General features: G+C 29.3%; 1 protein-coding gene across 1 annotated transcript in view; it reads right to left on the reverse strand.

The window, feature by feature from the left end:
- Nucleotides 1-640: 640 nt before the first annotated feature.
- Nucleotides 641-23,187, reverse strand: part of LOC113371358 (S phase cyclin A-associated protein in the endoplasmic reticulum) — a 37,847-nt gene continuing 15,300 nt past the window's right edge. The window contains exons 20-21 of the mRNA XM_026611987.1: nt 12,272-12,420; nt 641-756 (exon numbers count right to left, since the gene is read on the reverse strand). Coding sequence (XP_026467772.1) covers nt 738-756; nt 12,272-12,420 — 168 coding nt within the window. The 3' untranslated portion in view covers nt 641-737. The remainder of the gene's footprint in view (nt 757-12,271; nt 12,421-23,187) is intronic.

Consider the following 23,187-nt stretch of genomic DNA (forward strand, 5'->3'; position numbering starts at 1 on the left):
AAAGTTTTACTTGAAAAATTAAAATCGTTTGTTTGATGCATAAACCTGTTGTTTCTTTTCAACAAAGCTTCCAGAATGAGTTGCATGATTATAAAAAGTTACATGCACATATATGCAGACATAGCAACTACACAAAAAATGATGAATGAAGAAGACATTTCTTTTTTCTATGCGGTTTTTTATGTCACGATCGACAAATTATAAAATAATTTTGAAAAAAAAAAGTTTCGAAAATACTTTGCCCTAACAATTCAAAACATGATAATTGAAATACTATCTACTCTATCCGAGCAAACAAAATCAAATTTACAAAAGTTAATTTTAATAGATAAGTTCTTCCATGAGCTGCTATTTATTTCATCCTTGGTTTCAACACACTTTACAGCACAAACAATAAACCATTTTTTCTTCTAGAAACTTATTTACCATAATTTTGAAATTATATTAAAAATGGTTCTAATATTTTAGACCTTTAGTGACAATAAATAATTATTAAGATTTTTTAGTTATAAAATTTCATGCATATCAATCGTCGATAGGCCAGTCAAATAATAAACATAAATAATTATTCATATCAAATTAATATTCATCATTCTAATCATATATAAAAATAATAGCATTACAAACAATTTTTAAACATCCCCCTTATATGATAATGTGCTTTGTTCATATTATTCTACCAAACCATTACCATTCCAGTGAAGTAAGTGATTTGTTACCCTCAATGAGTAGGGGCATCAGTTACTGGTTAAATATCTATATAAAAAGAAAAAAGTTGTTTTTTCTAACAATGTGTAAAATATTTAATTAAAATATTACATTAAATTTGTTCAATGTTCAATGATTAGAAAGAAATAGAATGACTATTAATTGTTTTCTTCTACGTAATAAATTGAAAATCTGAAAGATCCATGTAGTTTGATTAACGTGTAGATTTCAAGTTTAACTGAATTCATGATGATTTATTTTTTCTAAAATTGAATTTCTAAATCAACAATTTGCAATGAATCAATTTTAAATTGGAGTCTATATCATAGTTTCAATCAATAAATTTTGATATCTGTATCTAGTTTGCATTGAATCTCAATATTCTTTATTGATGTACATCCCATTTATTACTCCCCCTCGTAATTTGACACATTGATTATTGACATATTATTTAATATGGTATTCTCGATTTACTATATGCCTGTTTAACCTAGCCAATCATCAAAAATTCAAAATAATACGTGCTGTGTATTACAATTTTGACAGCCATGCGGGGTGATGCAATAATTAAATATAACTATGTATTAATGAGACTCATAAAATAGAATAAAACTACACTTACATTTGATAAAATCTAATAAGTTTAAGTTATATTTTTATCATATGTTGTTTGTAATATAAAAATATTTATAAAAGTTCCATTAATATATGCTATTTAAAATCAATATATTTAAGTTGATGCTATCATTAACTTCCCGCAGGGTTTAGTAATCGCAAAAAAATCGAAAATGAATTTTTATGTAACTTTACTTTCAATTTTTGAAAGAAAGGAGCATCTGATTTGAATGATTCGAAAAAACGTTTAATTTGTATTGACGAAATGAAGATCAAGTGCAATTTATGGGAAGGCAGGTCTAGCGGTTTCGGAAATTCAACAAAAAAAAAGTAAAAAAAAATCCATTTGGTGGACAAAAATGATCATTAAACATATGCACATCAAATTATTAGATATTTCAATAATAAGAACAAAATTTGTTCACATTTCCATTGGTTCCGTACAAATGATGTACGTCGTTAGACAGCGACGCGTCGTTCACGCGGTTCGATATTTCGTTTCTATCGCGATTACTTTGAAAAAAAGTTCAAAATTTCAAAAGTTCAATATTTGAAAGTATAAAAAAATTCAAATTTTTTAAAAAGGTCCATTTCTTTCAAAAATATTAAAATTCTCAAATATCTATTTTGTTCAAAGTTCTGAAAAAATTTGAATTTTGAATTTTGAAATTAATTTTTGGTACGAGAAGTTTCTGTAATTTGCCTTAAGGCAAGATGCCATGCACCTCTCGTTCAGAATTATTCAAAAAACATTTCACTTATATTGACGAAATGAAGAACTGCTTAAATTTTACGGTATGTCCAGTGATTTTGGAGATCCAATGAAAAAAGTAAAAACATCAAATTATCAGATATTTTGTAGCTAGTTCAATAATAAATGCAAATATTGTTTACATTTCTATGGGTTCCGTACCAAGATTCATAATGTTTAACTGTTACACTGCGTAGCGGTTTGGCACAACCACAACGTGTTAAAATAGCACAGTTTTAAGGAAAACAGTGCAGTGCGAAAAAGCGGAAGACAAGCAAAGTTATTGCATATTTGCACAAAGTTCTTGAAGAGGCTTCGAATCAACTAAAGATCTCATAATAAATTTTATTTCTGTTACGGATTGATTATTCCATACTTCGTAAGAAGTTGATCAGGTCAAACCGAGAAAAATTTTAAATTTTATCGCAAAATCACAAGGTACATAGCGGAAGCCATTGCTGCTTCGTGAAATGTGAAATACAGTAGTAATATCCATATTCACTAGAAAACATACCAAAAATATGTTTCTTATTGAAAATAGCACTTCCGTGCCCTGAGGTATCAAATTGGAATGAACCGAGTTGTATGCGTGTATGTATGTGTATGCTGTATGCGGATACAAATTTTCGTCGACGATTTCGGGAACACGGAGCGTCCGATTTGAATAATTCAAAAAACATTTTACTTGTATAACAAGATGAAAAACTGATCAAATTTTCATGAAGGCAGGTCTAGCGGTTTCGGAGATCTAGTAAAAAAAGTAAAAAAAATGCCATTTGGCGGTCAAAAATGATCATTAGACATATGCACATCAAATTATCATTATATTTTATAGAGATTTTAAAAATAAATATAAATTTTGTTTACATTTATATGGGTTCCGTACCAATGTTTATTCGTTAGACGGCGACGCGGCGCTTACGCGCTTCGATATTTTGTCTCTATGCAGTTAAAGCAGTACGATTGCTTTGAAAAAAATTCAGAATTTCCCAAATATTTCAAAATATTTTCTTTTTTCAAAAAAAAGTAAATTTTTGTTAAAAATTTATAGTTCCTCAAAAATATAATTTTTTCAGAGTATTTTTTTTTCAAAAATGTTTTTTCAAAAATCTTTTTAAAAAGCCATCCGCCCCACTAGTTATAATTAATTTTGTCGATACAAGAGTGAATAGGTCATAATATAATTCGGTATCTTTCACGTTTACGTCTAAAAATGAGTTTAACAAAAAGGAGATACTTTCACAAAATTTTAATCTTGGCCAAATGACGAGGTAGAAAGTTAAAAACTGCTATATAGGCTTTTCTCAAAACGATCTAAAATGTAGATCATTTAAATACCAAGGTCGGCTCGATCCTGTACAAATATGAGTACGCTTTAGGGTGTCATGCATAAATTTTATTATGGAGTTTGACGAAAACTTTTTGCACTTTTCTGTAAATTCTAAGGAAACGATTTGATTTGAAAACTTGATCGTGCATAACTAATAAACGAAATTCTCATATAGAAAAGTTTCATGAAATGGCTTTTAAATTTTTGAAATAGAATTAGCCGCTTTTGAGAGAACACACAAACAAAGATATACACATTCTAATTTTAATGTTAAATGATACATGCATTGCAATGTAATGCAATGATACATGCATTCTAATTTTAATGTTAAATGATACAGAAACGTCGAGAAAACATTAAATTAGCAAATCGTTAATTCAAGCTAAGACAGAAATTCTTTCGGGAAGCTAATAAAATGTAAGAGATAAAATAAATTTCAAATTTAAATCTTTTTAAAAAAATATTCTTTTTAAAAAACAACAATAATGTATCAATAAGAATAAAAGCAATGTCTTCTGAGAAGATTTCACGAGGTAATAAAATTAAATTACAACTGCAAATTTAATTATTTTAGAAAACCCTAGATAACAACTCTGAAGTGTACAGAAATTTGTTCTTTTTATCCCCTAATTGCTTTCTTTCCGTTTCTTTGCACTAGGGAAAAATACTCTTTCATCTGGGTAAAACATAAAAAGCAAATTAAGACATTTCTTGTATTTCAATGTACTTTCATTAAAAATAATTCTAATTCTGTTTCCAACGTAAATTAAAAAAGAAACTTTCGCGTAAACATTATAAATAATGGTTCATGTTAGGAATATTAGACTGAAATATATTAAGAATTGCAGGAAATATAAATGGAAGAGCCACATATACGAAATATATGTTTCCAAATGGTAATATGGAACAGTTTGAAATTCAGTATAAAATAAAGCCAATTATAAACATAAGAAGGAGCACAGTGTAGTCAAAAGCGTTTCTTCATATATAACCGAAATAAAAATATGTACGAAATTTTAATAACATTTTTAGTTAATTACATATCTCGTAATAAAATACTACTATTTCAAATTATAAATTAAATATGTACTAAATTTTAATAACATTTTTAGTATCATAAACTCTTGTTGCAATTTACACATTCGTATTAATTACAAATGATTTATATAAAACTAGCTGTACCCGTTCACGCTTTGCCGTGATTTAGTTTAAATTAAAAAGTTGAACAAAGATGTGTATTTGTTACATTTAGTTTAACGTTACTACTATCTGTTCAACAATTTACCTATTCAACAATTTGTCTACTAATTTACCTATGAACCCTTTTATCAATCTACCATTTTATCGGCCTATAAATTTACCTGTCATTCCATTCTACATGTCTACCAATTAACTTGTCAACCTGTTTATTTGTCTACATATTCGCCTATCCACCAGTTTTCCTCTCTACCATTTTACCCGTCCACCAGTTTACCTTTATAAATTCTCTAATTCACCTTATTTATTAACTTCCCGAAGGAGAAGTTTATGTTTTCATCAAAAAATCCGACTCGCTAATTTTATGTTTTCTCGACGTTTCAAAGTTTTCTGAATCGAATGAGACCAAATTTGAAAAAAGTATGTGTGTGTGTAGGTGTGTGTGTGTGTGTGAAAAGATTTTTTGCCGTAAATCGACGTTTTCTCAAAAAACGGCTGGACCGATTTCAAAAATTTAAAAGCCATTCGATGTATCTCGATGAGGACTATTGTTTGGCAGTTTTGTACGTTTCTTTATAAATCGCAGAAAAGTGAAAAAATTTTCGTCTACGTTTTAGCCCGCAATTCTGAATCGATTTTGAAAATACAAAAACCGTTCGAAAGATATTGGTTGAAAATCGTGCTGATTAGTTTTTGCTAGAGATCGGCCGGGCCGTTTTCTTGTAATAAAGTTTAAAAAAAAAAAATTTCGACGATTTTTAATTATTTTTTTGACGGTAGATACCATAGTCTTCTAGATCATACAAAAATATTACGGCCCTACAACAACTAGTTTAGCTTGAAAAATTCGTCAAAGTTTGCAAAAATTAGTATGGTCTTTTTGGCATTTGTCAAAATTAGAACTTTCATCGACGTTTGCTCAAAAACGCCTGAACCGATTTCAGAAATTTAAAAACCATTTGATGTATCTCGATGAGGATTATCGTTTCTCCATTTAAGCTCATACTACCGAAGCGATTTTCAAAAATCAAAAACTGTTCGAAAGATATTAGTTGGGAATGATACTGATTAGTTTTAGGTGAAAATCTACCGAGCCGTTTTCTTATAATTAACTGTTGAAAAAAAAATTTAAGCCGATTTTCATGGAACTTTTTTTGACGATATATATCATGGTCTTATAGAACTTACTGAAATATTACAGCCTTACGACAAATAGTTTAATTTTAAAAAATTATCAAAGTTTGAGAAAATAAGTAGTTTTTTTGACATTTGTTAAAATTAAAATTAGACGATTTACTTGGTATAACGATAGAGTACTTGGTCTATGCAAACATACTAAATAATTAAAGTCCTACAAAAAACTGGCTCAATTATAAAAATTATTGATTTTTGAAAATGTGCTTTTAAAAAATATTCCGGTCGGGTTGAGGTGTTCGATTTTCAATAATGTGTAATAAATCCACTTTGAATACTTTTAACTACTCATAAATTAATTTATCTATCATGGATTAAGTCGATTATTTAAACAAATCGGGAAGTTCATGTAACTTGACCCAAGGCAAAATACCAATACTCAAAACAATTAAAACTCAAATTGATTCTACGGTTTAATTAGAAAACGTTTGTATGTGGAAAAGAAAGGGGTTGTTTTTAGGCTTTTCCCGGCAATTATTCGATTTTTTCTCGTCGTAAGAACCATCCTGGGACTTCAACGAGTATTTAAAAAAAAGAATTGGCCAAATTGGTCCAGGCGTTGTTGAGCTTACCAATATATTTTGCTATAATTTTTATATTATAGATTTAAATTAAGAAAATCAAATTAGCTATTGACTTCCGTTTCGAAAATTTCAATATATTGGCTTATCTAAAATTTAACTGGTGTGTATGGCATCGTGCCTTAAGACAAATTGCAGGAACTTCACGTGTCGGAATTTTAAATTTTTTGAAAATTTTGATTTTTTATTCAAAGCAATCGCGTTTCGTAGTTGTTTTAGAAACGAAATATCAAACTCGTGAAGTCGCATTTCAGTTTAATATTTAAAAATTACGAATTTTGGTAGGGAACCCATGGAAGTTAAAACAAAATTCAACCGATTTGAATAATTCCAAAAACATTTGATTCCTAGTGATAAGATGGCATGCTGATTAGTTTTTGGCAAAAGCAGGTCTAGCCGTTTTGCAGATACGGGGCCCAAAATCGCGGACCAAAGATTGTGTCCATACATACACATACATTTATTTTATCAGGTAAAACAATCTTCAGAAACGTAAAAATATGCAAAAATTTTCAATTTCAAATTTCGGATGACTACTATAACTTTCTCTACGGGAACTTAATAAGTGATTAAAATATATCTACAAATATTAATTCTGAATGATGAATTTAGAAATAAATCAACAAAAGAAATAATATGGTCATTCGTATTTGAGAACTACTAAGAGTTTGTGCGGGTTTGCAGTTTTTCTTGTTTTTCACTCGCTTAAAGGGAATTCAATTTCAACAGAGCTCCGGTCATGAGGGAATGTTTTCTAAATTGACTTTAGAGTTTGGCCAACGCTTTGCTTGCATTGAACGAATTGCGTAAAACTTCAAACTTTAAAATCCAGTATGAAGGTATAAATAGAAAAATAGTCCATCTTAAAATAACAAAAAAAACATTTCTCGATATTAAATATATAAGCTAATGGTGCATAGCATCGTGTCTTAAGGCAAATTGCTGTAATTTCCCCCACCAAAATTCAAAATATTTAAAAGCTTTAAATTTTTTTTGAAAAGCCCAGCCTAGCGGTTAAACATTATAAATCTTGGTAATTGTTTTGAATATCGAAAGTGTTTCGGATTTTAATTTTAATTTTAGCTAAAATAAACCATAGAAAAATAAACAAAATTTGTACTCAGTGGGAAGACGTGCTGTTCAGTTTTTCGCAAAGGTCGTTTCAAAGTTACGGGGCAAAAGATGCAAAAAAGTAACAAATCAGTTTTTGATGACAAATTACAATTCAATTAGTGTTGATTGGGTGAATAATTGATTACATTTTTGCGAAAGCAGGTTCAGCGGTTTCGTCGATTTGGAGAAAAAAGTGCAAAGAATAGAATTTTTGCGAAAACGAAGCATCCGATTAGAATGATTCAAATAAAATGCTTATATCGACAGTGTTTGTTAACTTCCCGAAGGAGAATTACTTTCGACAAAATTTTTTTTTTCTGAAAATCAATTATTTTGTTAAAACAAGCAAAAAGTTCTTTGAATCATTCAAATCGGACGCTGTATCTTCGAAATGGCTGGGCCTGCCTTTGCCAAAAACTAATAACCACTTTTCCCAATCATTACTAATTGAATGTTTCTTAGATCATTCAAATCGGATGCTCCGTTCTCTCAAAAACTCGATTTCTATTTTCTGCACTCTTTGCTCTTTATCTCCGTAACTGTCGAAGAAACGTCAGAGAAATGCAAAAATTTTCAATTTCGGTTTTTGGACGATTACAATAACTTACCCTACGGGAAGTTAATAAAGATATATGCAAAAAAATTCATTTTCGATTTTTTGCGATTACATACTATAACTTACCTAATGTGAAGTCAATAATACCTATAATTAATTATACGAATTCATAATTAATTGTATACCAATTACGCCTGATAACTTTTTAATACACAACTATGACTAAAATAATTACATGTAGTTTAAGAAACAAGTTAAAAACGTTTTGAAAATGGTAATTCATTTACTTTTGGTGAATATAAAACATCATCAGAAGAGTATTAAAGAGTATCTATGTAAATAAAAATATGCCAAAAAAAAGATAGAAAAAAAAAGAATAATAAATGATTGACATGAATGATTCAGAAATAATATTAATGATAAATTCATAACAGCCAATTAATATATTTGAAATATTCAAGTATATTTGCAATATTTCTAAAACGCGCAGAGAATTTCATTATAATATCTGATGTATTAATTAAAGTTATGAAGAAGGGTGAATAACATCATTACAAAGAGTAAATTTCATTTCGCGTTAAGCATATAGACAAAACCTGAGAATTAATTCATATATTGGAAGAGTCAATAATTCAGATTTAATTAATAATCTGAGATTCAGTTTATATTACAGAATAATTACTTCTAATTTCAGTAAAATTACTTGATTTTTCTTCAATGTTCACGACAATGAAAATTTAATGTTTAACAATAAGATAAGTAAAAGTTAATGCAAATGAACAGTGCGGTATGTGGTATGTAAATCATTTACATTTACAGTAAATGCAATACATCGAAAATAATTTTAATATATTAACTCAAACGTAAATAATTACTTATATGTATAAATCACGCGTACTAATAATATTTACAATTATTAAAAATAATGATTCAATAATACACCAACATGTATGTGTTCATTAGTAATTAATAACTAGTAATATATTATGAATATACATACAAGTTGGACAAAATTGTTTGTCACATTTTTCTTATGTAATGTCAAATGTAATGTTATATATATTTGTAAATCAAATGTCCCGCCATTACTATTAGTGATGTTGGCAACAGTGTTCTCCTACCATAAAACTATGTATTCGCCATCTTATATTTATGTTAAAACTATGAAAAATAACTCTGAACCGTGAAACAAGTAACATCCAAAATAAACTGAGTAATTTTAAAGGAAGCATTTTTTATTATGCCACAAGTAGTATAAAGACCAACCTCGCACAGAAGATTCTATACAAACAAATACTCATTTTCTAAAAGATGTGCACGGCGGTATGATAAAAATAATTATGCTCATTATTTGCAAGAAGGGCATTTAAGTCCACATATTTGATGTACGTCCTTGAGCATGTATAATACTATTTGTTCTAATTTTAGCAGCAATATAATTTCTCAATAACTCGCGTTAATTAGTTATTCAGAATAAATACCCGAAATTTGTTATGCTGTTTTTATTGTAATCAACAATTAGAAGATTTTTTTCGTAAATTTTGCATATCAAATTTCTAAACAAAAAGTTTCAATTGCAAATGAGATTTTAAAAAAATCAACATTTGTCGAGTAAAAATATCCAAACAAAAAAATTATAGCGCACTCACAAAAAAACAAGTGCAGCAATGTCTTCAGAGATATGACGAAATTAAGGCGGCCATAAATGTAAAGATATCAAAAACAATATTTATTTTGCGACTTATATAGCCAGTGGCGGCGCTAGACCATTCGTGGGCGTCGGCGAAATTCGTTTCGAGGCCCCCCTTTTTTCCCAGTTAAAGTTGACTAGTGGTGCACGGCATCGTGCCTCAAGGCAAATTGCTGAAACTTCCAAGGCCGTAACGTAAATTGCACAAGTTAAAATAAACAAAATCTTCGGCAAAAAAGTTCGCTCTACACATATTAAAAAAAACACGAAAATTAAATAATTATCCCGAAAAAGTTACTTTTTTGCCAAATTATTTGATTAGCTAATTTTATAATTTTTCGGCCGTTCAAGTCTTTCTGAATGAAAATGATTGGAAACCACCGATCTTCATCAATAACTCATTTATTAATTAGAATAAAAATTCAATAATCATAATAATTAGAGTGCACAAATCCGCACAATAAATTTTTATAATTATTCACTTATTGTAGTTCCATAAAATTTATGTTAGTTTAGACAGTAGTTTTTATCTCTATACAGAGTTTTTTTTAATTTTACAATTAATTACGAAGAAACTATCGTTACTAAAACCTAATTAGCACGATTGCCAACAGAAAACTTTCGAACAGTTTTTGAATTTTCAAAATCGGTTCAGAAATGTGGAAATGACGGATTTTTTAAAAATCTTTAATTTTTGTCGACGATAGCAGTGCGGATCAAGTGCGATTTAAATAATTCAAAAAACATTCGATTAGTTTTGATAAATTGGCAAAGGCAGGTACAGCGGTTTCGGAAATGCAAAAAAAGTTTAAAAGGTTATCAATTTGGTGATGCAGTTTTTCAAAGAACTTTTTCGAACTTCGTTTGTGTTGACGGCGTGAAACAATGATTAGTTTGAAATTAACAGTATTTATATTTCGCATATTTATTTCAAAATATTCAAAACAATTGTTATTTCTCATTGATCAATTTTTATTGAGTATTGATTAATTTTATTCCTCGAATATATATTTAGCTACTGTTTGTGTTTGGATACGTTAACATAACTACTCATTGGTATACCCAAATTGAATAATGATTTACATTATGCTCGCATAAGAAACACACAAATATAAACAACCAGAGAATTAACCGTCTCGTGCGAAGTTGTTTAGTGTCCATAAGAGATAAGAGAGTAAAATGACAGTGCCCGTAAACCACTAATCACCTTTTTTACTCGCACATCAGTATAAAAAAAACTAAATAAAGATGAAAAACTAAATTTTAAATAACCAAAATTTTTCCGGGGCCTCTTGCGAGGCCGCTTGAGGTGCGAGGCCGTCGGCGATCGTCGACACCGCCGACGCCTAGCGCCGCTACTGTATATAGCTTATCCTGCGGTATATCAATAATTCTTGAAGTACATGATTTTTGGATTATGTGAAGGACTTCCCTCAAAGAAAATTCAATTGAATCCCTTTCCATATAGCGCAGCTCAAATGATGTTTGTAGTAATTAGAACTATTTAGAACCTGCCAGGTTTTTATACAACGATGTATAGTGTCAAAGCGTCACACTTATAAGCACGATTTAGATGGGCCAATTCTGCCGTCAATGTTATGGCAAGTGTACGTTACTTTCCAGTTTTCAAAATCAGGCGTTTTACATAAACTGCAACTTATATGTTATCAAGCCATAACGCAAAGGTCCAGTTATAATAACATTATTTTTCGGACATTTGTGCGTTTTCTAGGTTAGGTTTTCTATCTAAAACGCCTAACTGCACAGCAACCACGTGGTTTTTGACGGTATTTAGTACGATTTTGTATGAAAACTTCTACGTAGCATAGCCTTACCATAACATTGGTCTATTTCACGGCAGAATCGGCCTCGTTTTGCTTTCGTTTACTAATTTGTGAAAAGATACTCTATAAATAAGTATGTTGAATAGAAAAATTCGCAAATTCATTTTTTCAAAAAAAATTCAAATTAAACATATAAAGTTTCTGTGCAATTTTGAAATAATATCTCACCTTTCAGACCTACTGATTAGCACGAATTTTTCAAGACTAAGACTGCCCAAATTAGTCTAGCCGTTTTCGAGTTTTAGCGGATCATTTTATCGAGCTCAATTTTTGTATATAAAAAGATATATATATATATATATATATATATATATACATACATTCATATATGTATATTGTATTTATTAGTTAACCCATAATTCAGTAAGTTATTTAAGATGTCCATAAAATGAATTATTTCGTAGCTACGTAATTTACATGTTTGAATTCAAATACTATTTAACACAACGTTAATATATGTCAACCGTCGAAAGTGTAATAAATAAAAGAATAAGCTGTACATACCAGATCGCACATGTTGAATGCATATCTTGAAGAATGAATCAGATATTACATATCATCAAAGAACATTATGTGCACCAAAACATTGACCGAAACGAAAACAGTGAATGATAAGTAAAACGAGTCTAATGCAAAGGATTGAAACGAAAAGCAATAAATAAAATAATATTTCGATTAGAATTAAGACTCACCCGACTATGTCGCATAGTTTCTCTTTGATTTCTGGCGCCAAACTGTTATCACGAGACGGGTCAACGATCAGCGTACAATTCAGTGCCCGCAGCAGCTCCACGCACAAAACCATGTCTTCATCTTCGGCTTCGGAAATTGAAGCAAATCGCTGGCGACGAAAGTATAATGAAAATAAACAGAGTAAATACATTATATCATTCGATATTTGTATTAATGCTGACTATACCAAAAACCGATTTTAATTATTTGACGTAAATATCAGTAGAAATTATCGAATAAGTGTTAAAAAATGGCATCCTAGTAACTCACCTATTCGAAAAAGAAGTTAAAAAGTGTTGACAAATAAAACTAGTTGGTATTGGTATTTTGCCTTGAGGCAAATTACATGAACATCCCGATATGTATAATAAATAATCGATTCAATCAATAAAAATAAATTAATTTATGAGTGATTAAAAGTATTCCGAGTGGATTCATTACTCTCTATCGAACAAACACACTAAACGAACGAACACTCTATCCTTATACCAAGTAAATCGTCTAATTTTAACGTCAAAAAAATTACTCATTTTTCCAAACTTTGATAAATTTTTAGAATTAAACTATTTGTCGTAAGGCCGTAATTATTCAGTAAGTTCTATTAGACCAGGATATATATATCGCCAAAAAAAGTTCCATAAAAATCGGCTTAATTTTTTTTTTCAACAGTGAATTACAAGAAAACAGCTCGATAGATTTTCAATTAAAACTAATCAGTATCATTCCCAAATGATATCTTTCGAACAGTTTTTCATTTTTGATCGATTCGGTAGTATGAGCTTAAATGTGGACGAAAAGTTTAACACCTTTTTCCAATTTACAAAGAAATGGCTCGGCCGGTCGCTGCACAAAACTGACAAAAAATAATCCACATCAAAATACATCGATTGGCTTTTAAATTTTTGAAATCGGTTCAGGCGTTTTTAAGCAAACGTCGATGAAAGTTGTAATTTTGACAAACGCCAAAAAAACGACACTATTTTTTGCAAACTTTGGCGATTTTTTTAAATTAAACGACTTGTCGTAGGACCGTAATATTTTAGTATGATCTATAAGACTATGGTATCTACCGTCCAAAAATTTTTTTAACACCTTATTACAAGAAAACGGCCCAGCCGATCTTTACCAAAAACTAATCAGGTCGATTCCCAACCAATATGTTTCGAACAGTTTTTGAATTTTCAAAATCGATTCAGAATTGCGGGCTAAAACGTGGACGAAAAATTTTTCACTTTTCTGCGATTTACATAGAAACGGCTCGGCCGATCGTCGCACAAAACTTAGAAACGCTAGTCCTCATCGGGATACATCTAATGGCTTTTAAATTTTTGAAATCGGTCCAACCATTTTTGAGAAAAAGTCGATTTACGGCAAAAAATGTGTTCACACACACACACACACACAAACACACACATATACTTTTTCCAAATTTGGTCTCATTCGATTCAGAATGGCTTGTAACGTCGAGAAAACATAAAATTAGCAATTCGGATTTTTTGATGAAAACATAAACTTCTCCTTCGGGAAGTTAAAAACACAGTTTCATAATAGAAATTTGGGTGTATGATACACTTATACATATAATTCATCGCATGTGCTTAAGTGCTTAAAGCTCCTTAATAATGTTTGTTAATATAAAAATTCAAGCAACGTATTTGTTATTTAGAAGAAAACTATTGAAACCTTCACTAACAGTCTCATCACAGTCTCAACAAAAACCCCAATGAAATCAACTTAAATATCAACACTTGAATCGCAGAATGGTTGTTTTTTGCAAATAATTTTGCATGTTAATGCTCAATATGAGCCTATAGTCATGCAACTGAAGTATACTTAGTATAATAGTGAGTATTTTGCAATAAGTACTATATTTTGTAATAATTGTAATCGTGAGAAATAAAATCTAAATTCACCCCTATTATTTATTTATTGTTAAAAACTAATGTGCCTAACATTAGAGAAAAATGTTTGAAAATTTTGAAATTTAATATTAATTTCTCAAAAGTATCAACAAATTTCTTTTTTTTTTTAATTTCATTTATAGCAACCGTAGCAAAGTTTTGAAACACAAATGTACATGAAAATTTAAATTAGCATATCAGCATAACAAAAGATTTGATGTCATATGTCAGGCAAAAGGATGGAGCGTAAGAAAAGAAAATGCAGGAGAAAGACGACACATTGAGAAATGGGCAGAAAGATAACACATTGAGAAACTATCCGATAGGGAAAATTCAATCGATGAGTAAAAGACTAAGCGCAATGCTAAAAAGGAGTTTACTCCTCTGGGATTTTGATGATACTCCAATTCAAATCTTCAATTCATGTATTAAGATGAAATCTGTCAGGGATAAGAATGTAGTATTGACTACTGCAAGCATTATTGCTGAATAGAAATCGTTTGATTCTTTGCCCCGCAAACAAAGTGCATTATAATCCACATACCCATATGTGTAAAAATTGTTTAATTACTGTATGGGGTGCAACAGAAAAATGACTTTTAGTAAGAGCTTTATATGCAATACTACTATTTACCCCGCAAACATAGTGCATTATAATCCACATACCCATATGTGTAAAAATTGTTTAATTACTGTATGGGGTGCAACAGAAAAATGACTTTTAGTAAGAGCTTTATATGCAATACTGATTTATCTAGGATATTATATCTTATATTTTTCGATCTATATGTTCTATTCAATTGTCTTCATAATTAATTTGAAAAAATTAACATCTGTTAGCTTGTTTTCTTAATTTTTGTTAATTAAACTATTAATTTTCGAAAAACCGGGACATCCGGAACAAAAAATCAAAATCTGGGACAAATATTGCTTTAAGAAAAACCCGGGACAAAAGGTGGAAATCCGGGACTGTCCCGGCCAATCCGGCACGTATGGTCACCTTACTTATCTTATATATAAAATTCTTCGGTAACAATGTAAGTTTCATTAATCCTCCTAAACTATAATTCGGATTTTCATGAATCTTCCTGAAGTTTGTTCGGGAATTATCATTGTTTGCCCTTGAAAATATTTAAGGCATAGTTTGACATTAAAAACCAAAAGACGACTGTCATTTGCCAAACATTTCCATATACTTATAGGCTAAGACAATATTAAAATATAATATATTTATGATCATGAATAAGAAAAATGTAAGGACTACATTATTATTGCCAAAAACAACCTGAGATGTGCTAAAAATTAAAACAATATAAGATTTAGTATAAGATACAGTCAACATCTGACAGGTGATGCAGTCTGCGCATGCGTCTGTCAGTGATCGCACATAAAACTTAGCCTTCAATTCATTTTGACTAATTATTATTTTTTAACTTTTAAATGCAGTCGTATTTTGCCTTACTTTACGAAATCACGATACAAAAATAATTTATTTATTCAAACAATTATTTAGAAGCTTCATTGTGTCAAAAATTCATATGTTTGGCATTGGATACGAAATATTTACTCAAGACAATGGAGCATCTTGGGTCTGAATATTTTTAATGTGCTCCAATTTGCATGAAATTTTGGAATTAGGTTCATCTTACTCTCAAGATTAAAAGTAAAAATAATTTAGAATCATTTGCCACTTCCCGGGGGGATGACATCTCTTTTCAGTGGTTTAATTGTATCTCTTTCAAACTAACGTCGGATATCGATAAAAGAACTAATTAGAATAAAAAAATCTTTAATAATGTATTTTCAAAAAAGAAATTACTTTTCAAGTTACTGGCTACTAAAAATTTGTTGTTTTTTGCGTTTTTCATCGTTTTTGGCAATTATCTCTAATAATATACATTTAAACGAAAATCATGTAATGAACAAAATTATATCAATCAAAATCCTAATAAATCGGTGTTCTATAAATTGTTCTAAGAACAATATTAAGCTAGATATGAAAATGGGGTTTTATAGTACTCAAAATAAGCTTTAAAATTAGTACTTCTGCGTGTAAGATGAGTGAGCTATCATGCAGATAAAAGACGCATACAATATTTTCTTCGTTTAAAGCAAATAGTTTTTGAGTGCCATTTCCACCAAAATTAAAAATAATCGTATTCCCTCTGGAATCAACTTGGTTTAAAAGATCTTGACGGATTCTACAAAATACCATAACTTTAGTGCAAAGGATTTCCAAAAAGCTCATGATTTCATGAAAAAAAATCTATTTAAAAAAATACAAGATACGTATAAAGGTATACGAGGTCTGTTCAAAAAGTACCCGGAATTACTAATAATTAAATTTCGCGGGTCTGGAGTGTCTGATTGTCAAAATTTTTTTTTTATTGTGTTGGTATACATACCCCTAAAGTATGATGAAATTTTCAGCTATATTCACTGTTTACTTTGTCTGTGGTAGTCGCTAAGGTTCGACGTGTTTTTCTGAGCTCGGCGATTTTTACAATGGAAGAATTGAAAAGTCAAAGAATTTGTATTAAATTTTGCGTAAAAAATGAAATAAAGTGTTGCAAAGTGCAAAAATTCACCAGTAATGGCTCCGTGTGACTTTTTCCTATTCCCAAAGTTGAAGAGACCCATGAAAGGACGGCGGTTTTCCTCGATTGAAGAAAATCGCTGAGAGTGCTCAAGGACATATCAAAAAGTGAATATCAAGGGTGCTTCGAAAATTGGAAAAAACGCTGGCATAAGTGTATTATATCTGGGGGGGACTACTTTGAAGGGGACCACATTAATGTAGACGAATAAATAAATATTTTTTTGAAAAAACGAAAATTCCGGGTACTTTTTGAACAGACCATGTATAAATGAAAATTCAAGGTCTTTTACTGACCAATTATTGCTTTTTATTATTTTTCTGTTACACAAATATTGATAGTGTACAACCAGAATGTCTTTCGAGTCCTTCAATCCTTTGCCATTTCAAAATAAGAGAAGTTACGGTAAAATTTGTGATAGAGAAAGTTGTAGCTCATTTAATTACCTTTAAAATAGTGTATTGCAAGTATTGATAAAATCAGAATTAAAAGAGTTATAATTCAATCAATCCGGTGGGTGGTGACGGAGTGCAAATTGTTTTCACTTCGGAATTTAAAATTAAGATTAGCCTATTTCCGACACACGGTTTTTTCCTCTCCATTTACTGCAATTTTGTTGATCGCAGGTTGAACAGGATTTGACAAATTAATTCACTTCAAATATAAACTTAACTAATAATGTATATAAATTTATTAGTGAGAAAAATGTAATTTAGATATAAAAATTACTAAAAGCCAGTTAAAATATGGTATAAATATATAAAAATTATAGGCAACATTATTGAAGCCATTATTTTGGGTAGAAAAAAACAATGTGATATTGTACCTTTACCGGGAATGCTATTTATTAATTCTTTCTGAATTTGTTATACCCTTTAAAAAACTTCAATTTTCAATTTTCATATTTATTTTAATTTTACTATTTTTTTTAAAAAAAATTCATAACTTGACGTCTTACCAATTTTTTATTTCATAATTAATTATTTTTTAGTTCAATTTTGTGTGTTTTTTTGTGTTATTTTTTAAAAACTTATTTGTATGGTGAGTTTCTTTACATTTGTTTTTATTTTATGGTTGTTTTTCATATTATACTTTTCATATACATTGTTCTACTTATTTTTGTCTGTAATTATGTATTTTTTTTATATTGTTTTAATTTGTATCCCTGAAATATTTATTTGTAGCACTGAAGATGGGTCAAATCAAGACCCGAAACGTATGTTTCTCTAAATAAAAACATTTTTCAATAAAACTGTTTTTTTAATTACTGGATGGATGCCCAAGAAACAATTTTATCATATATATATATATATATATATATATATATATATATAATATTCAAACATTTCACTGCATTACAGTTAAGTATAAATAGATTAAACCTACTTATCTATATAATTCAATATAAATTGTTTCATTTGTTATAATAAATAACTATTACATCATTGTTTTATAAATCTTAAACATTAATACTAAAAATTCAGTATTCCTTGCTTATTATATCAATATTATATAAATTTCAGAGTTTCTCACGACTGTATCAGAGCTATTTTTTCAATGGTCGTAATATTCAGAGATTCAATAAATCCGAGTGCGCGCTCTTATGGCCTTTAAGATGCGTGGTACAAATTACCAGTCACACAGTGATAAGAGTAAATTAATGTTGAAGATTAAAAAATAATTGTGGGAATTGTTCATTATAATAAAGTTTAAGCCAATACCCAAAATCATATTGTGATTCACTGATATCTAATTATGTTATGTTATTTTATAAGTAACAGGTTTTGTATTTTAAATATTTTAAAATGTTCAGAACTCATGAGAATTAGAAATTCGATTTTTGTAAAGAATAAGTAATGATATACATATATGCGTTATTATATAAAATATATCACATCTATAATTACAATTGGAAAAATATATTCAGAAAACAGCAATTTCTTATGAATATTGCTGGTCCGAGAAGTAATCGCTAAAAGGAGGGGCGCTTCATCAAAACAACGAAAATTAATGAATTATATGAATTGAACAAATAGAGCACAGTTTACATCCCAACAGCATTTTCTACATCTCTAAATAAAACAAAATTGATTAATTAAAATAATTTTAAACAACTATTTAATTAATGTGATAATTACGTTAGAAACTTAATGGTAATTAAAAATATAAAATCTTTTTTTTGTATTAAAACTAGAAAAATATATATATATATATATATATATTATATATATATATATATATAAATATATATATATATATACCGTATTAAGGTTACCATTTTTTTTCAAATCAAACCGGGACGGCATTAACAATTCAATGAAAAAAAAAAGAATGTATGTAATGCTTTTTATCTATGATATTATATTATATCTTATATTTTTTTATCTAAGTTTTTTCGGTTTCTAGCCTAGTATAAAATTCTATTCAATTTTCGTAATTTTTATTAAATTACTTACTAATATTAAAAAAACGGAACAATCCGGAGAAAAAGATAAATCCGAGGCAAATATTGCTTTTAGACAATCCGGGACACAAGATGGAAATGTGGAATTGAACCGGCCAAACCGGGACGCATGGTCACCTCTATAGTACCCATACAAGATTCGTTAATATATTCTCGAAAACTAGTTTCCTTTTTTTATCTCGTTGTAGTATGATTTTCCGGTTTTCACACAAATAATATTTTATAAAATAAATTTGTAATAGATTCATAAAAAAAAACATGACAAGGAAAATATTTGGCAAAATCCTTTTCAGGAAATGTTAGAGTGGTAATTATATACGTTGTTATCTTCCATATCATGTATCAAATAATTTTTAAGATTAAAGATAAAAAATTTAAACAGTTAAGAAAATATTCAAACACCAGGTGTTATTATTAGATCTTGAAGAAGATGAAAAATAGCATAATGTAGAGTAATGTATTAAAGATAAAAAAATTTAAACAGTTAAGAAAATATTCAAACACCAGGTGTTATTATTAGATCTTGAAGAAGATGAAAAATGCCTAATGTAGAGTAAATGTAGAGTAATGCATAAAAAATGTAACAAACAAAATCTTTCAAATTAATAAAAACGAAAAAATAATAATGTCATATGTCACCATTTTCATTGAAATTTAAAACCTAGCAGTTTTACCGTAATTGCAAAGCAATATTTTATATAAAAAAAGAAAAAACAAATATAAACGAATATATGAAACAGTACACGCCATATCTTAGCATGATCAATGCATGACCATCTTAGCAATGGTTTTCTATGTAGCAAATATAAGGATGTTATGAAATCCAAAAACAAGTTGTTCACTCGAGCACGCCCGCATTTTGTTAAATTTCGTTTCTTTTCAACCAACACGCAACGTAAGAAAAGCGCAGTGATAAAAGCGACTATCTAATGCAACGCAGAGCCGTTAACCCCACTACTGAGCCATCTCGGGGTTTACGGAAGGAGTTCCCCAGCCCAAGGAAAATATCAAGGACCCCACTAACACAACCACCACGCCCAGTTGAAGCGGCGACACGCCTATATACGCGGTGCCACGAACATAAGTTCAACATAAGAATGTATGTTTGAATGTTTCTTTAAATAGAGTTGTACGCTTATAATGTCATAAAACTTAGAGAGAATATGTATTTATTATAAAATAAGACTAAAAGTATCATGATCGATATTCAGCACAAATTAATATTGTGAAAAAGTTAAGAGTATACAAATATAAAAATGAATTTTTATCGTATTTTTTAACTTACCGTAATAACTTATACTTATCCAAAAATCGAAAATAAAAATGTTTGCATATCTTTAAGTTTCAAATGTTTGAAAACCTTTTGGCATACCTTACAATTAGATAAAATGAATGTGTATATACTATTTTTCAAATCTGCGTTTTCTAGATATACGGATTAACCGATTTGAACGATTTAAATAACATTCGATTCGCACTGACAGGAAGACTTGATTCGTTTTCAGCAAAGACAGGTCGAGCCGTTTCAGAGATATAGAGCAAAAAGTGCACGAATTCAGTTTTCGAGAAACCCGATTAGATCGATTAAAAAAACATTCGATTCTTGTTGATTGGCTTGGCAAATACAGGTTCAGAGACACAGAGCAAATAGTGCTGAAAATGAATTTTTGGGAAAACAGAGAATCCGATCAGAATGATTCAAAAAGATTTGGTTCGTATTCACGAGGGGACGCGCTGATAAGATGCAAAAAAGTGCAAAAAAATAGCAGTTTTTGAGAATCTAAAAATATTTGCTCGTGTTGACAGTGTTAAGAAATGATTAGTTTTTAGAAAGGAGATTTTTTTTTAATTTTAAAATTTCATTTTTTTTAATTTAAAAAAAAGTTAATTTTTCGAAAATCGAAAATGATTCGAATTTTAATTTCATTTCTAGCTATGGGCCAGCGGTGGCGATATCGGTTAGAGCGTGGGCTAGCAGCAACCACATCAGGCAGCTTTGATGTCAAATTTCCACTTGGGGTTATAGATCACAATATAATTCGAAGTGGATATCGTCCTTCGTGGACATAGCTGCAACATCCAATCATATGCTAACTATTAGACATAAGAGCTAATATCAAAAATACCCCACACATAAGAGAATGGTAAATCGATGCATTGCCTCTCATGAAATACATAAGTAGTCATAAGTCCTTAACAAACAGCAGTATGTTTTTAATAGCTCTTTTCATACTTATATAAGCTAATTGAAACAATTATATATATATGCAAACAATATTATATTATGATAGTATAATGATATTCCCAGAATAGGTGTATACATTTGTATCTTTATGTAAAAATCAATGTATGTATTTATACAAATAAAGCAAATTTTCAAATTAAAATTAACAAACAGCTTATAGAACATATAAGTGAGAGTTCTGATTGCTGTTCAAACAATAAAAAAAATCTAGCTATAATTATAAAGTTCGCTTATAGACTTATAGACTTATTGAAATAAATAATTTAACTATTAATTTTAACTAATCTTATATATGAAAATGGAGCTCTCGATCAAATGATTCGGTAAAACTCGAAAATGGCTTAACCGATTTGGCCAGTCTTAGTCTTGAAAAATTCGTGCCAATCCAGAGATGGTCGGAAAGGTGAGATATTATTTCAAAATCGCGTAGAACTTCACATTTTTAATTTGAAAATTTTTGTAGAAGCGTCATTTAAATAAAATAATGGACGGTGGCTAATACGTGAAATGTCAAACGTTTTTGACAGATGATGTTCAATTACGTTTAATAGGATATTTTACTTGAATATTATTTATTATGATTAATTTGTAGTAAGTAGTTTTGTTGTAGTTTTATTTATATACAAAAACGTTAGTAAACGGGCCGCAAGTGTTACTAAGACTCAAAATATAAACTTTTTTGATATGTTAATATGAAAATGCACTTTTTGGCATATTTTTCTCAAACATGGTGCTCTGAAAGATCTCATTTGTATAATTATATACTCATTGGTATTCATAAAACATTTCTAGGTCATATTATTTTTTATTTATGTTATTTAAATTCAGAACCTAAAATTGGTATCGATCAAATGGACATTTTGTCAAATAACATTTTTCCAGTTATAATTTCCCAGAATTTATCGCAGAATAGATAGTAATATATGAAGGTCCAGGATTAAAAAGGTCCACCACCGATGTGTCAAAATCAGTAAAGTTAAGCATTGTTTAACAACAATATTTGAAAGTAGAGTAAAGATGTATAACCAGCTATAACCTTGATTTGAAAACGGTAATCTTTGAAATGGGGGAGATAAACGGTAATCTTTGAAAATCCATAATAAAGTATTTTCTTCCGTTGCGGTAGTTTTTTAGCATTAGTTAAAAATGTAATTATTTTGTAAATTATCTTTAAAACTATAATAAGGCTTTAAACCTTTTGCCACCTCCCGTTTCAAGTTACCCCGCCTATAGGGTAAAAAGGTCTAGATAACAAACTTTGGAAGACATCAAAAAAGCACTACTTCTACTTCATCAATGTAGAAAATTGATGAAGTAGAAGGCAGTTTATTGAACTCAGATAATTGTTCGTTTGATATCTGTTATTTGTTTTGATATAATTGTTATGGTTTTCACATATAGTTTATATTTGCTCAAAGTCAATTGGACCATTGTGCCTCGCCCTGCTCTACATATATACTTTTTATTAAATTTACTTTAATTCAACGAATGTTACTTGAAACTTTTCAAAAAGCAGGTCAAAAAAGAAATAATTTATTTTCTATCTGAAGAATCTGAAAAACTCGAAACGTAATCAATAAGTCGAAAGACCAAAAAAAACTTGGATTGGATTATACCATGTTTTCTATAGAAAGTGTATAAAACTTCCAGTTTGATTGTGTTAACAAAA

The sequence above is a fragment of the Ctenocephalides felis genome, unplaced genomic scaffold, assembly GCF_003426905.1.
Source record: "Ctenocephalides felis isolate EL2017-DRISC unplaced genomic scaffold, ASM342690v1 CF-g0.4_SCAFFOLD_01492, whole genome shotgun sequence".
Lineage (NCBI taxonomy): Eukaryota > Metazoa > Arthropoda > Insecta > Siphonaptera > Pulicidae > Ctenocephalides > Ctenocephalides felis.